Source organism: Anopheles maculipalpis, chromosome X, assembly GCF_943734695.1.
Source record: "Anopheles maculipalpis chromosome X, idAnoMacuDA_375_x, whole genome shotgun sequence".
Lineage (NCBI taxonomy): Eukaryota > Metazoa > Arthropoda > Insecta > Diptera > Culicidae > Anopheles > Anopheles maculipalpis.
Window position 1 is genome coordinate 6,348,559 of NC_064870.1, and position 17,097 is coordinate 6,365,655.

General features: G+C 46.7%; 2 protein-coding genes across 2 annotated transcripts in view; one reads left to right on the forward strand and one right to left on the reverse strand.

Moving 5' to 3' along the window:
- The first annotated feature begins 1,157 nt into the window (after positions 1–1,157).
- Positions 1,158–17,097, forward strand: part of LOC126560414 (uncharacterized) — a 202,368-nt gene continuing 186,428 nt past the window's right edge. The window contains exons 1-2 of the mRNA XM_050216377.1: positions 1,158–1,403; positions 1,509–1,961. Coding sequence (XP_050072334.1) covers positions 1,190–1,403; positions 1,509–1,960 — 666 coding nt within the window. The 5' untranslated portion in view covers positions 1,158–1,189 and the 3' untranslated portion in view covers position 1,961. The remainder of the gene's footprint in view (positions 1,404–1,508; positions 1,962–17,097) is intronic.
- Positions 2,943–5,659, reverse strand: LOC126555958 (probable Dol-P-Man:Man(7)GlcNAc(2)-PP-Dol alpha-1,6-mannosyltransferase). The gene is made up of 6 exons (XM_050211103.1): positions 5,514–5,659; positions 5,115–5,247; positions 4,348–5,047; positions 4,139–4,279; positions 3,937–4,041; positions 2,943–3,868 (listed from the first exon to the last, which is right to left on the reverse strand). Exons 1-6 carry the CDS (start codon positions 5,637–5,639, stop codon positions 2,944–2,946), a joined length of 2,130 nt encoding a protein of 709 aa, XP_050067060.1. The 5' UTR covers positions 5,640–5,659; the 3' UTR covers position 2,943.

Consider the following 17,097-nt stretch of genomic DNA (forward strand, 5'->3'; position numbering starts at 1 on the left):
TATCTACCCGCATTTTCTATTACAAACAAATGGACTCGATAAGGAGAAGAAGAGCGAGAGAGAGAGAGAGATCCAAGCAGAGGCAGCAATAGATACTGTGTCCACTTAATTCGTATCAAGGACACAAGCTAGGACGAGTAGTGTAAGGATACATTCAACAAAAAAAGAAGATAGTAATGCTTTGTCCAGCAGCATCCATGCTTTACTGATTTGTGATTTGTACAGAGTAGAGGGAGCGAAAGAGATAGTCCTTGGTAACTTCACCTTCAATAAAACAACAAAAAAACCGCAACACTGATGGATAGGAAAAAATCGATAATTGTTTACACGCACGTACATCATTAAATCGTACGAAACGAGTTTTAGAATTTTAAATTTTTATTTAAGTATTACGGCCCTGTGCTATATTCTTGGGCTGATTTTGTGCAAATATCTCTAGGCATTTTCTCCTTTTTTTTGTCTAATCCCGGGCATCCTCGGTTATTTTACAATGTTGAAGTAAGCTTGATAGTTCGAAGAACTAATATTTTCTTGTTTTTGGTTGATACTTAGCAATCTAACAAGATCTTCGAGTCCCGATCGTACCATGTGTCGTCCAAAGCAGGATTGAATATGTCCAGCTATAATGCGTAGCTAACTCAAGGATACTAATAATGGCAGAACACAATATCTCTAGAAGTTGTAAAGCGATAGAAATAGAGGGAACAGAGAAAGTAGAAGCTCTGACGTGCCTTGAGACAGACATAATCTGATCGTTGCTTTACTCGATCCACCCCCGTTGCTTTAAACATGTGAACGCTTCTCTTTGTTGATCTAGAAGAATAGCGTATTTTGTCCAACAAAACTGATTTTACTGATTTGTTTTCGTGTTGCTCCCGCTACTATTCGCAAGCTACTTACCTGGGTGCAAAAATAGCTCCTGGTCCTAGCTTCGCGTACTCGCATCTTGGATGCACAGCTGTGTGTTTACAGCTACTGTCACGTAATGGAAATCTTAAATATATTCACCCGGGAATGCATGCACTCGGGCACTTGGAAAACCTCCGCACCACGTTGCGTCGCCATTCCCAAAGCCTAAAGAAAACACAAGCACGCACACACAATTTGAATCTCGTTGTGTAACTTCTTCTACCCTCGTGTGCAGCTCAGCTTCTCGATGCGATAGACGACGGTAAAGACGGTAGTCACCATGAGCTATACGGCGGAAGAGAAAATTAAGCTCGCGGGCGAAGACTCGAAGGATCGGTTGTACGAGGCCAAGCAGAACCAGAAAGCGATACGCATCCTTACGGTGGCGGCGTACGTTCTGTGCGTGTCGCTGGTTGCCATTATGCTGTCGCTGTACTACATCTTCTTCTGGGATCCAAGTACAAACCCGATGCAGCAGAAAACTCAAACGATCGGTTGGTTCTGTTCACGCATTTGGCTTTTTTTTTTGGGAGGGGGAATAGTTTTATGGCGAGCATCATTTAAAGGATCTCTCTCCCTCTTTACTTATTCCCACACAGATACCCTTATCATACCGGACCACTTGGCCATACGGTTGGCCAATCGGAGCGAGGTGCCAGCGAACCGCTTTTTCCACAGCTTCTACCAGCATCTGGTGCAGGATCGGGTCGTGAAGATTAGAAAGGAGGTACACATCTCGGAATCAACCAACCTTACCCGTCTTATCGAGCTGTACCATCTGCAGCAGCAACACCAGTACAAACACCGACGTCCAGAAAAGCTATCGCCGAGCCGCAAACATACACTGCTCGGTGGATCAGACGTCGCCGATGGTCAACTGTCTTATCAGGTGCAATCGGCCGAACAGCAGGGCTCGGTTAGTGATGGTCCGCCGCGGTTGAACACGGACGAGGATGATGGTAGTGATGATTACGAGCAGAGTGGTAATTACGAGCCGTACTCCAACTATACTACCATACAGCTGGATGCGGACGAACCCGAAGAACAGTGAGGTACACTTATAGAACACCTGCACGGCGTAGTGCTCCTACACAAAACCCGGAAAGGATACAGGATTTGCCCACACAACAGACACGCGGACACATTTACAGGAATTGCGCACACGTTGTTTTCGTAAGATTTTAATGCACCACTAACACACATACACACCCACACAAAAACACATATACACCGCTAGTAGCAAGGCACCGCCAGACAGTGGGTAAAAAAGGGAAGGTGTTATAGATGGTAGGGCAAAGTTGTTTTGAGTAAAAGTTAAGCGATAACGGATTATATGTCTGAATCCTGAGGTACGCGAATTTTCTGCACACGCTTCCCAACGAATTAGCTCTGCGTGCGCACTAAGCTGAATTCCACAACCCGTATGTGCTGGTGGTGGGTTCGGAAGCAGAAGGAAAGAGAGAGAGGTAGAGGAAAAAAAAAACCGGTTAAAGTTAGTAACTTTGTGGCCTAAACGATTAAACTGTGTACTCACTTCTCACTCTAACCAAATATAATACGGTTACATCACCCCTCCTTTACGACTTTGTTATCCACTCATTTGTGGTTGCAGAAAAATCCTGCCTGGTTGCTTTCGCTTACATACTATAAATGCTGGTGGTAACCTCATTTTCTGTAAGAGTCCTGCTCACGGTCAGCGCACCTGTTGTCGATAGTGACTTCACCCAACAACGCTGAGAAAATCAGGTTGAGAAAGAGATGATAGAAGGTGGTGCTGCAGTCTTCTCCAAGATTCTCCATTCCAACTTTCGGATGCAAATATGCTCTAAGCAGAATGCATTTGGTTGTAAAATGAAGCTGTCTTTTGATTGTTGAAGGCACTCTCTCCTATTCTCCGACAACATCAACATACCACACGCCAGGTGTATTTCTCAGCAGCAGCACACACACACACACCCTCTCTCCGTCTCTGTGGGACAAATTGCAACGCAACATTCTTCGATCGAAACAATTCACACGTGCCTATGCCGCCGTCTAATCATCCTCATCGTCCAGCTCGTCCCCAAGGGTACCACTGTCGTCGATCAGCTTCTTCAAGCACTCCTTCATCGACATCCGGTCCAGGTTGCACACCTCGCTAAAGCTGGCCTTCGTTAGCTTGCTCGCCATCTTGCGCATCTTTTCCTCCTTTATGAGTTTGCGTGTCTCCTTTAGCCGGGCGCCGGTGGATTTGCTCAACTGTGGATAGAAGGAAGCGAGCTTTGGTCGTCCCTCTACCGACGATAGCGTCTCTTCCGCTTCCTTTTCATCTTCTTCCTCGTCGTCGTCTTTTGCTGTGCTTGGTTGATTGTCGGACTGGTGGTGATCGTCCGGGTCCTCCGCTTGTTTCACACTTACACGCCGAAACTTTGGTACAAGTGGAGGAATATTTCTCGCATTCATCCGAAAAGATGAGCTTTTAGTGAAGAAACTTCGTTTCCGTCTTTCTGGTCGCTTCTCTGATTCCTTCTCCGTGTCAATAAACTCTTCTTCCTTGTCTTCTTCATTGCTTGGTACATCATCTAGTTGCTCATGATTGTCCTCTTCCTCCTGATCTTCTTCTTCTTCCTCAAAGTCTTCTTCTTTTTCTTTGTGCTCCGTATCAGGCACAGTAGGTGTTGCGTCGTTAAAGGCATCTTCTCCGCTTTCTTCCAACAACGACGACCACCGTTCCCTATCCACCAGCAGATCGTACCGGCGGCGCATAATGAAGATGCACGGTTTAGTTTTAATCTTCACCGGCAACACCGAACGGTACTGCAGCCCGATACTGTTAAAGCACTCGACAAACTCGACGATTTCGTGCGTTTGCGACAGGAGCCGCATCTTATCGGAGTATTTGTCCTGCGCCTCCGTCAGCAGATAATCGAACCGGAGCAACATTTCGTCGTCAGGTCGCAGATTTTCCAGCTTGCTGTAGCTGTAAGGTTGGGAAAGGTACGTAAAATGAGCGATTGGGTGCTATTGAGGCGAATTTGTAAAACATACGTCCAATCGGAATTGATCTGAGCGAACCGCGACACGCCACTCTGGGCGGACAGGTTGTCAATGTGAACGGATATGTTGGTTTCTCCGGCTGCAAGGCGATGGAATCTGGCGGGAAGCATAGATTTTTACGAATACGAACAGATAATCGAGGTTAGGCGAATTTAAATGAGGAGTCGTAAAAGCATAAACCAACCAATATTACCTCGAGATGGCTACTCCACCGGGATAATTAGTTCCGGCCACCAGCAGCAGAAACATCGTCAGCAGTGTGTTCCCGAACAGATGTCCGATGCATACGAACGAAAGAAACTTGTTCCACAAGCTTTTCTGTCGGTTAAGCCACCTAAAATACACAACGAAATCGTTTGTAAAAAAAATGGCAGTATGGCCTGTATTGTAAGCATAACTTACAGCCGATTACATGCACACGCGGCAGCCACATTAAACAGTGGAAACACGTAGATGATAAATCGTAGCTCCTTGTGCGGCAGACAGGAAAACAGCAGCACAAACACAACTGCTGGCACTACCAGCGACCGGATGCGCGTCTCCAGATACAGCCCCAACGGGACAAACACGATCGAAAGACCCATCGCACGTGGTAGCGCCGAGTAGACGTACCACAGAAAGGGTGAGGTGCCCCATTCGGAGCTTTTGTTCTGCACCGTGTTAAACCAGAACACTTCCGCCTCCGGCCACAGCACCCGGCGCCAGAAGTAGCTATCGACGGTGACAGTCAGCACGATCAGCAGTACGCCGGCCGGTATGGCGGTGCGCAGGAAAGCCGGCAGTGTTATCCGCTGGTAGTAGATATCGTACAGCAGGTACAGTCCCAGCAGCATCGCTAGCTCGGCCCGGAAAATGATGATCGCCGCACCGGAACACACGATGAACCGTTTGACGGCTCGATTAAGCCAGTAGTCGATGGCGAGCAGTACCAGCGGTAGGGCCATTATGTTCGGCAGGGGGCGGCTCATGTAAAACATGAAATGGAACTGGGTGGCGGTAATTAGCATAAACCAAACGCCTACCGTTACACCGAACTTGTGCAGTATGGTAACCTTTAGCCGGTTCCAGGCAAACACGACCGTGGCGGCAAGCGTAAACCGAACTGCAATTGAAGGAAAGCGTCAAAGTGATGTAACGCGCGCTGGCATTCGTTCGATGCGCGAACCAACCTGCATACTGCATCCAGAATTTGTTGATTTCGAACATTTCCAGCAGGGTGGCGATCGGCGACACCAGGAACGTGATGAACAGGGGTCCGAGAAAGGTGCGTGGCACCACGCCCGGAAACTCATGATGATCGTACTGTGGGTAGCAAAAAACAAGAAGAGAAAAAACAGAAATGGAAACGGAATGTTAATAATAACCTACCAATTTCAACTAATCTGTTGAGTTTACTTTCCTGTTTGTTGCGTCGCTTTTTGTTGTAGATAATTGACTTTTAATATTAAGACAGTGATAAGGCCATGTGCCTGTGGCAATTTCCTTCGATCGTTTCGATCGAATGAGGATACATTACAAAAGCGTCGCAGGTAAGGAGATTCGCGCTGGTGGCAGGTCGCGGTACTCACCTCGGTAAGATTCGTCCGGTGGTAGAGCAGATCGTGGATCGCTTGCAGATTAAAGCTTTCCTCAACCTTCGTGAACGGCGTGTAAACGCAGTGGGCGGCCGCGATCAGAAACACCACCACCGACATCGTCGTCTGCTGCTGCTGTTACTGCTACCGGGCCACGGACATAGAAGGGTTTGCGTTTTTTTTGTTGGCTTGCTGGGGTAAGGGAATGTTTTCCACCTGGGACACTGTCGGCACTCAGCTGTATATGTGTATCGATCTAATGCTACTGCTGCCAGTACTGCAGATGCTCCCGCGTACGGTGTGTAGACTCTAAGGAGGAGAAAAAAAAGAGCAAATGTGTCGTAGCGATGCTATTTTTACTAGCAACAACACGTCTAAAATAAACGGCGACAGGCGCGCATCAACGCATTATTGGGGGCACTCTACCGAAGGGCATACAGTGGGAGGGGGGGGGGGGGGGCTTGACCGACCAGCTGGACTGGGGGAGGGGTAACAAAAATAAGTAAATGCAAAACATTAACTCACTTTATCTCAGCCAAAATACGTCATCCTCATCCGTGAATCCTCTTTTTCCCTCCTGGCGGACGATTCGTTTTCTGTTATTGTTTTCTACTGGTTTCTATGGTTCGTGTCTGGCAGCAAACCTGTGTGCAGTCGCTCCCGAATCGATCAGGGTAGGGTTGATAGAGAGTTGATATGGCACAGAGCTGGTTCGGAGATTGCAGACGTCCTCAATAATCGCTTTTCTGCTGTTTACACTAAAAATAAAGCCGAAACATTACAGCATGTCAGTATTGTAACGGAGCCGATTGGAACAATAACAAGGGCTAGCAAAAATGCACTCACCTGGGCGTAGACAGACACCGGCTAATCGTGTATGCAACTACGGGACAAATCTTCTAAATGAGCAAAAAGCCTAAAATAAACATAACAACCACAACAACAAAATTGTACCGGACCGCGGCTGATTCTGCTCCCACAACTTGCTGTCAAACAGATGGAAACGTCAACGCATCAACTGCACGCGTCGACAAAGATGACGTTTCTGGCCGTTTTGTTTATATTTGGATATCGACGAAACAGTGGTCGGCGTTTGCGAATGAGAAAAGATTTTAAATAGTTTTTAAGCGTTATTAATTATTTGTGAAATTTTAATTCATTATTTTAGCATTGCTTTTGCATACAGGAACCAAGTTTGCAATTAAAAGGCGAAATAAAAGCAACATCATAATCGAATTCGCCGTTTTGCATGCAACTTGTTCGATTACACATTTTATAGCACTTCAAAATATTTTGCTATAAAAATATTACGAAAAAAGCACGTAACATTCAAAAATCTGCTTTCATGAGGGTAATCAAACAAAAACTGATTCAAGCCTTGCTACCATATGATATTACACATCAACAATCACACATTCTAACATACCAATCCAGCACACTCATCTGCATCTAGGCATCGAAAAAAGGCATCCAGTTTACACCGTTCGGCACGTAGATTAATAATTCATGTCCACGGTCTTTCTACTGACACGCCAGCCAGCAAACATCCGAACACGACCCCGTACCACCGACGGAAAAGGAATGTAATTTGAAAAGCGCGACTGCATTTGTCTGAATGCACCACTGGACGAACCCGCTCGGCGAAATGAATTATTACCGTTGAGCGCATTTCACACCACCGTTTCGCATCCGTTGTTGGGCAACGGGGACAGCACCGTCGACCGTTCCCGGAAACAGCTCCATCCAATGCATCTCGTCACCTCAACACGCTGTCTTGCGAATGTTTCATGCCTGGCCCGGTCAACTCGCTCAATCACACGCCGGATAGAGAGAAAAAAAGCGCGGATCGCTGCCGGTAATTGAAAAATTCAAATTTTCTAATACTTCCGGCCGTGCGCGCACACGCGTGTGCGCCAACCGAGTTGACACCGGAAATGGGTAGAAATAGGGGGAATAAAAAAAAACGAGTGATAAAAACCCGAAAGCAACCCAAGGGTGACTCTCTCGTCCCATCCCGTCCGATAGTAACTCTCGGCGCACGGAGGATGGATGAAAAATTCTAATTTCCTGTACCCTGCTTCTGCTACCTCGTATGCTTGGTTTCAATCCGAGACGCAATGGCGTCACTACTCCAGTACACACACGCACACACCTGCCACGTGGTAAAAGGAAATGGGAAAATCTTCCCAAAAGAGGGAATCTTCCATCCCGCCTAGGTTTTTTTTTTACCAAATAACTCGGCGGACCCAACTCTGCTAACGATATCCGAGAAACTCTCAGTCAAGGTTATCTTAAAGTTTGACAAATTTCTTCTTTTCCGCCTGACCGTGTTTGCGGGGAGGAGGAGGGGAAGGGGAGGGGTGGAGGGGGGGGGGGGGTTGGAGAAAGGGTGTGGGAACGGCGGAAAGGGAAAATGAAATGAAAAACGCTTCTTCAAAGTTTAAGACATTTTCTTCTTCTTCCTTAAAAGTGTGGAAAACCTCATCTGAAGCAAGTGGCCGTCTCTTCAACATTTCTTCCTTGGCAAATCATATCGTTCACAGCGATTCTCCATTATTGGATGTGGAGTTGGAGTGTAGAGGAAATCTCTTTGGGACGGGTAGGTGGGTGGGAAAAGCGAGGTAGTATAATAAAATTTTCTACCCCTGGCTTTTCTTGCTTTCGCTTACCCTCCCCTCTCCCTCCACTAGTACCAGGAAGGAAGGAGAAAATGTCACCCTTGTTGTAACTCATTTTTTATCAGCAAACCATCCCGCAGACTCTGTTCTAGCAGATACGATTTTTCCATTTCCTTCCTTGCCAGTGATACATCCATGCTCCTTTGAGAAGCTATAAAATGTTCCTGTTTCCATCATCCCCGCCAAAGCATCTCCAACTACTTCTGGCTACTGTCTTCCTGTCATCGGTAGGCAATTGCTCGTGGTTTCGGGGCATTCAAGGACCAACGCAAGGTAGAGATGTTTCGTTTTCTCCCCACAAACTCCACAAGTTTTCCCGCTCTGCTAAGTATGAGGTAATACATGTACACACACACACACAAACGTACACATATAGGTGGCAGTCAAGCGTAATGATCACTGGAGAGGACATAATCTCTTACAGCTGCGCTACAAAACGCTTTCGCTTTTCGGGTTTCCCGTACGTTTTTGATTGTGAGCGGCGGAGACTAGCCTTAAAGAAAGTGGTGGAAAGTGGCTGGATGCCTGGGAGGTGAACGGGATGGGTGCATCCTTTCATGCCTGCAAATTGACACGTGCGTGCGTGCGTGTAGTATATGCCAACCAACCACCACTTTGCTATGTGTGGTGCAGTTGTGTGCTTCTCACCAGTTTTTCTTCCAAAGTTTACCAAGCTACTGCGCGAAATTGCTTTTGAGTTTTTGCAACCACCCTGTCTTTCGTCCTTCTGTACAAAGACATCCTCAGTTTTCGTTTTGTTTTTTGGTTGTTTTTTTTTTTACCAAGAAACACATTGCTCCTATTCGTCTTCTTTCGCCCTTTACACTGTTCGTTAGTAGTATCATGTTTGGAGGTCTCATCCATCCACGTTCAAGAACAGGCGCGCAATTTCTAAAAGCGAAATAGGATGATCAATAGCGGGGGCTCGCTAGATTCTGCCAGAAAATAAACGGATTGCTTTGGGGCGAGGTACATTCGTTCTTCGACTTCATCAGAAGAGAACTGTGTCTTTCATTATTTTTTTTTTCTATTTGTACTTCCCCTGTTTTACTTTAATGTCGCAAAGCGCTGCACGTTCAGCAGCCGGGCGCCATTTTACAAATAAAACGTGCAAGATGATAATATTGCAAGAGGGCCGGACAATAAGCACGTTACGAGAGACTTAAAAGCTGTTAAGAAACTTGTAAAAAGGAAAGTTTTTTCCTGCGAGTTGCATAACTTTAGGGGTGCAGGAAATTTAATAACTTTTAGCTGCACAATCTTCAAAAACATAGGTTGACGATTTTCGATTATTTTTTTTTTTGGAGGCGCTTTACGGTACGGTAAAGAGCTATGGCAGTCCGGTGGAAGAGGCGATAGTGGCGCCTGTCTTCACACGGCAGGACCGGGGTTCAGAATATAGTTTTTTAAACATTTTTGTAATCCGAACCACGGGGCATCGAATGGTTTACTAGACTTGCCGATACCCGCGTAGTTGGATGGTCAGTCCTCACACTACGAGGAGACGGTCCAGATGGGATTTGAACCCCGGTCCTGCCGTGTGACGAACGACGCCGTTGTCGCTTCATCATCAGGCAGGCCCTCGAATACATTCCATGACGGATTTATACTTCACAAGTCACGAATACAATTAACGATGCCCAATGGAGGGTTTACGACGCCCCGAGTAAGTATTTATAAACCCAGTAAGGTACATGAAGGTGATCTTGCGGTGCATAGTTGGTGCTTTTTTCTGATGTGATTTAATAAAGCAATCAAGAAGGCACCTTCGTTTCGTGTGAAGCAAACGACTGCATCTTTAGTTGATTTTGAACAGAGGAAACAAACCGCCGTAAAGTATGCAATCTGCGTAACAAAAAACAAGTAAAACATCAAATAACACATTATGTTCGCATTCTACCTCTCCCCTTCCTCCCTTCGTTCGACTCACTCGCGCATTACAATATTTTCCCCTTTACCCTTTACCCACTCTTATCACACTTCAAACGTTTTTAAACAAAATCACAACGCAACGCCGTCGCCGTCTTTGTTGCCATCCTTTCCAGGAGATGGGAAGGGACACTTCACTCGGCGATTTTGGCTAGTGCCAACGTTGTGTCACTAATAATATCCTTGTGTGTACCCTTTGCCTCTTTCGTTGTTTTTGGTTCCAAAGGGTTGAACCGAGCGCGCGAGAGAGTGGCGAAAAGCATCTCCCACGCACAATTTTTTCCCCCCGTTGCAAAGCAAGTAGGTAGCAGAGCGGAGTAGGCGATGGTGGATACAATTTTCATGCTAAATTATGTAGGGAAGCGTAAAATGTTTCACTCTTCAAAAACGCAGAAAAACCAACCGTAACCACGATTGAAACGAAACGTAGCGACGGCGGGACCTCTCGCTCGTTCCCTGGCCCAACCCTGTACTGTACTGGACCCGCAGGACGTCTCGATGGCGGATCCGTTTTGTTTAGTGTACGCGGAGAGTTACAAAGTACAAACGCTCTGCGCGAAGGTACTCTTTTTTCACGCACGATATCATTTTGAGGCATTACAGCGCAGCCACCTCTAACAGCAAAGCATTGCAGCATTTCGGGGGCAAAAATTGGAAGGGTTGTTACTTTTTCCTTGCCTCTCTCTCTCTCTCTCTCTCTCTCTCTCTCTCTCTCTTCCTCCTATCCCTTTTCCCTGTGTTTTGTTGTTACCAACTTTCCTTTGATGCGTTGGACCTTACACATCTTACACGGCGAACGATTGGGTGGTCCACCAAGTAGTAAGCGTGTTTCCAATTTGGCCGCCGACCATTGGATTGGTAAGGTACCAGCAGCAGCTACTATTCTCGTTGCACCGTAGGATGAAATGATTTGATTATTATGCACCCATAACGTCCCTGCTCAAAACCCATGGATGGGTGTCGCACACATTCGCGAATTAATTATCTCTTTTCCCTGATCGTCCGTACTCCACGCTACCACGCTCTGCATGTCAGGACTTTTCCCTATTTTTCGTCTCCGATTGTCGGATGAATTGATAAGTTACTGTTGCACTGCGCTACATCTAGCGGGCTCGCACGCTGTGTTTTTTGGACACAATCGTTCGCAGTGTGTATGTGTGTGTGTGTGTGCTTTTTCCGCTCAATTTCAGCGGATGGGTGTTGTTTTGTTTCTTGCTTCCCTGCTCGCCCCCAACCAGTAGTAGAGCTGGGAAATCGAAACCATCACGAGCGCTCGAACGGTACCACTAATGGGGCATATTATATTTATCTTTTGCAACAAGTTGACAGTGTACCATCAACTGTCAGCAGGATCGTTTTGTACCGCACGCGCCTGTCCTCACATCCCGATGTTGCCAGTTGGAAAGGCGTGGATAACTTCCTATAAGTTGGATCTTGATCGTTTGGGAGGGAGAAGAGAGCATGCTTGATGGGGAGAATTGGACTTGGACAAGAGAGAGAGAGAGAGAGAGAGAGAGAGAGAGAGAGGGGTGGGGGGAGGTGATCTTGTCGTTTGGGTCGAGACAAGATTAAAATAACCGTAATGGTATGGCCATGCAAACAACATTCGGACATTCTCGGAGGCTCTGGAAGCGAGAGAGAGAGAGAGAGAGAGAGAGAGAGAGGGGGGGGGGAGAAGAAGGGGTCTTAAAAGCGTTGGAAACTTACGCCAATTTGCGACCAATCCCTAAAAGCTACAACCCTTCTTGTACATCTCACTATAGTCATCTTTTAAGATTAGTGCAAATCTTTCATTTTTTTTTGTGTGTAAAACTACGGTTGATATTGCATGGCAGGGGTTTGTTGCTTCAATTTTCGTGTCATTCATGAGAAGCCTCAATAAAATTATTAAAAGCACGCCGACCATTGGGTGGTGGTTTACTAGACTTGTTGATACTACGTAGTTGAAAGATCACGGCTGTTTCCGGTCCTGCAAAGATCGCCTGTACCACTGGACCACCAACATTCAATTGTCACTCTCTAGCGCCAAATTGAAGGAATGATATGCCTGTCCAAAGTCAAAGTCCTAGTCATAGTTGGAAGGATACCGGACTTATGTCGCATCGGGAAGGTGCTCGTCAGCGACATGTCAAACATGTCGGAGATCGGATGCAACCATGGATGGAGAACTACATCCCAAGATCGAGCATCCTGGAAACGGATTGGCAACCCGGCCAACAAGAAGATATGCCTGTCCATCATCCTGGCGTAGGCTTTTGGCGGTAGGGTCATGAGGGTATCGTTCGATCTCGATACTACTACGAATACTAAGGACAATAGACAATTTCTAAAATGGATCCGAATGGAGAAACTGACGTAATTTCTAAAGCCTGGAGTTACCTGGAGCGGGCAAAACGTTCCTCGAAAAACCCTGCACTCTAAGTACGCTAGAGCAGTACAAAGAAGATCGTGTCTCCACTAGCTATTGCTACCAGAAAAATAAGTCTCTTTCCTGGCATCCTCCCTGTTGGTTCATTCTGTTGCCGGTATATGAGGATCGGCAACTTGACTCAGACGGGACATTGCGAACCAACTGCAAAGCGATGGGGGAGGGGGAGGGGGTGGAGAGTGGTTTGTTTCAGCGGTGGAAAATCCGAAGTTAATGAGCCGCAAGAGCTAAGGCGAGCATGGACGCGTTACCAACATCCAATTGCGCCGCCCGAACTGCACCAGTTGCAAAAACCCTGACTCCCGAATGTGCAGCAACACAAAACCCCTTCTTTCTGGTGTAACCTCCTCCAATCCCTCTCTCTTTCTTTTTCTCTCTCGTTCTCCCTGCCAACAACTTCCACAGGGTGCGAGCATTCAGGCGAGCCGAAGCGCAACCGGTGAGCCAGCGTGCGGCCACCGGCATCGTTTTCCTGTCGACGACGGCACGTTTTTGCGAAGAAAATCGGCAGGCAAATTTGGTGAGCGGAACCCGAAAACCCACGCGACGGGACGTGTGTGTGTGTGTGTGTGTGTGTGTGTGTGTGTGTGTGTGTGTGTGTGTTAAAGGGGGGGGTTGCGATGCGAGTGGAAACCGCAAATCGATCGTCGAACCGCGAATAACGTCTTCATTCGCGTTTTCCGCTCGAACGGCGAAACGGCTTTCCACTCGCTTTAATGGCACCACACGCGACACTGGGGTGGCCCCGGGAGACGAGCTAATCGAGAGTGCGCACCGTGTTTTGTCGTTTCTTTACATGCAAGGCAAAGTGCAGGTGTGGAAGGACCAGCGACGAGAGAAACCAAAACACCAACACGGTCGGGAACAGGCAGGCCCGAAATGTGGAATGTAATTTTCCGTTTGATCTGCACTGAAAATGGAGCCTTCTCTACTGATGGTTTCGGACGAGTTTTTCCGGATGGGTTTTCGGGACTCAAGCGTGGCGTGGTGGATGGGGGAAGAGAGGAGAGCGAAGAGAGAGAGTGAGAGAGAGAGAGAGAGAGAAAAGCGTACGACAAATCGCCCACGTCGCCGTTTGGCTGAATTGGGCAGTGTCCACACACCGAACCACGGGACACAAACCGATCACATTCTTCATGTGTTATCAAATGTACTTTAAGTGGTGTACAACTTTCAATCTAAGTACAAATAGCTTTTTTGATTTTGTTTCTTTTCGGAGGAATTTTAGCTTATCGAGAAGGCTTACCATTTCAAGCTTACGTCTAGCAATCTGTCCAAATATCTCAGTGAGAACTGTCGCGAATGCCAACGACAACGTTCCAAGTCTCGTGCTGATGATGCTTTTTGTTGATGTTTTTGTTGGACCACTAAGCACTAAGAACTGTAGTTGTAGCACTAAGAACTAGCACTGATAGAAATCAACTCAAACCCAAGATTTGTCACTCATGAAACTCACATCACACAAACGGGCGATAATTTCACATACACTTCTTGGACCTTAAAACCACAAGATGCTACTAGTATCTTAGCATTACTAATCACAAAGCAAAGAACGGTAGCAAATCACGATATTTAACTTGAACTTAGCAAACAACACTACAATAAGGTATATTGCCAGATACGGTGGGTTCACATCATACACATCATTTCAATATCGGCAACTTCCAGAGATGTCCTCCATCTGTCAGGTATGCAGATCATGGTGCCATGAAGTGGCAGTAAGAAGCAGTGAACGGGTGAAATCACAGTACATCGTTCCATGCTCCATACCAACCAGTACATACCACCAACACAGATGTCAATATAATGCCTGATACGGTGGGTCCACTTCGCACACATCATTTCAATATCGGCAACTTCCAGAGATGTCCTCCATCTGTCAGGTATGCAGATCATGGTGCCATGAAGTGGCAGTAAGAAGCAGTGAACGGGTGAAATCACAGTACATCGTTCCATGCTCCATACCAACCAGTACATACCATCAACACAGATGTCAATATAATGCCTGATACGGTGGGTCCACATCACACACATCATTTCAATATCGGCAACTTCCAGAGATGTCCTCCATCTGTCAGGTGTGCAGATCATGGTGGCATGAAGTGGCAGTAAGAAGCTTGAAACGGGTGAAATCACAGTACATCGTTCCATGCTCCATACCAACCAGTACATACCATCAACACAGATGTCAATATAATGCCTGATACGGTGGGTCCACATCACACACATCATTTCAATATCGGCAACTTCCAGAGATGTCCTCCATCTGTCAGGTATGCAGATCATGGTGCCATGAAGTGGCAGTAAGAAGCTCGAAACGGGTGAAATCACAGCACATCGTTCCATGCTCCATACCAACCAGTACATACCATCAACACAGATGTCAATATAATGCCTGATACGGTGGGTCCACATCACACACATCATTTCAATATCGGCAACTTCCAGAGATGTCCTCCATCTGTCAGGTGTGCAGATCATGGTGGCATGAAGTGGCAGTAAGAAGCGGTGAACGGGTGAAATCACAGTACATCGTTCCATGCTCCATACCAACCAGTACATACCATCAACACAGATGTCAATATAATGCCTGATACGGTGGGTCCACTTCGCACACATCATTTCAATATCGGCAACTTCCAGAGATGTCCTCCATCTGTCAGGTATGCAGATCATGGTGCCATGAAGTGGCAGTAAGAAGCAGTGAACGGGTGAAATCACAGTACATCGTTCCATGCTCCATACCAACCAGTACATACCACCAACACAGATGTCAATATAATGCCTGATACGGTGGGTCCACTTCGCACACATCATTTCAATATCGGCAACTTCCAGAGATGTCCTCCATCTGTCAGGTATGCAGATCATGGTGCCATGAAGTGGCAGTAAGAAGCTCGAAACGGGTGAAATCACAGCACATCGTTCCATGCTCCATACCAACCAGTACATACCATCAACACAGATGTCAATATAATGCCTGATACGGTGGGTCCACATCACACACATCATTTCAATATCGGCAACTTCCAGAGATGTCCTCCATCTGTCAGGTGTGCAGATCATGGTGGCATGAAGTGGCAGTAAGAAGCTTGAAACGGGTGAAATCACAGTACATCGTTCCATGCTCCATACCAACCAGTACATACCACCAACACAGATGTCAATATAATGCCTGATACGGTGGGTCCACTTCGCACACATCATTTCAATATCGGCAACTTCCAGAGATGTCCTCCATCTGTCAGGTATGCAGATCATGGTGCCATGAAGTGGCAGTAAGAAGCGGTGAACGGGTGAAATCACAGCACATCGTTCCATGCTCCATACCAACCAGTACATACCATCAACACAGATGTCAATATAATGCCTGATACGGTGGGTCCACATCACACACATCATTTCAATATCGGCAACTTCCAGAGATGTCCTCCATCTGTCAGGTGTGCAGATCATGGTGGCATGAAGTGGCAGTAAGAAGCGGTGAACGGGTGAAATCACAGTACATCGTTCCATGCTCCATACCAACCAGTACATACCACCAACACAGATGTCATTATAATGCCTGATACGGTGGGTCCACTTCGCACACATCATTTCAATATCGGCAACTTCCAGAGATGTCCTCCATCTGTCAGGTATGCAGATCATGGTGCCATGAAGTGGCAGTAAGAAGCAGTGAACGGGTGAAATCACAGTACATCGTTCCATGCTCCATACCAACCAGTACATACCACCAACACAGATGTCAATATAATGCCTGATACGGTGGGTCCACTTCGCACACATCATTTCAATATCGGCAACTTCCAGAGATGTCCTCCATCTGTCAGGTATGCAGATCATGGTGCCATGAAGTGGCAGTAAGAAGCTCGAAACGGGTGAAATCACAGCACATCGTTCCATGCTCCATACCAACCAGTACATACCATCAACACAGATGTCAATATAATGCCTGATACGGTGGGTCCACATCACACACATCATTTCAATATCGGCAACTTCCAGAGATGTCCTCCATCTGTCAGGTGTGCAGATCATGGTGGCATGAAGTAGCAGTAAGAAGCTTGAAACGGGTGAAATCACAGTACATCGTTCCATGCTCCATACCAACCAGTACATACCACCAACACAGATGTCAATATAATGCCTGATACGGTGGGTCCACTTCGCACACATCATTTCAATATCGGCAACTTCCAGAGATGTCCTCCATCTGTCAGGTATGCAGATCATGGTGCCATGAAGTGGCAGTAAGAAGCTCGAAACGGGTGAAATCACAGCACATCGTTCCATGCTCCATACCAACCAGTACATACCATCAACACAGATGTCAATATAATGCCTGATACGGTGGGTCCACATCACACACATCATTTCAATATCGGCAACTTCCAGAGATGTCCTCCATCTGTCAGGTGTGCAGATCATGGTGGCATGAAGTAGCAGTAAGAAGCTTGAAACGGGTGAAATCACAGTACATCGTTCCATGCTCCATACCAACCAGTACATACCACCAACACAGATGTCAATATAATGCCTG

Coding starts and splice junctions, on each gene's coding strand:
- LOC126555958 (XM_050211103.1), bottom strand. CDS start 5,639: ATGTCGGTGGTGGTGTTTCTGATCGCGGCCGCCCACTGCGTTTACACG. Junction 5,248..5,513: donor ACCGGACGAATCTTACCGAG/GTGAGTACCGCG, acceptor TGCTACCCACAG/TACGATCATCATGAGTTTCC. Junction 5,048..5,114: donor ATTCTGGATGCAGTATGCAG/GTTGGTTCGCGC, acceptor CTTCAATTGCAG/TTCGGTTTACGCTTGCCGCC.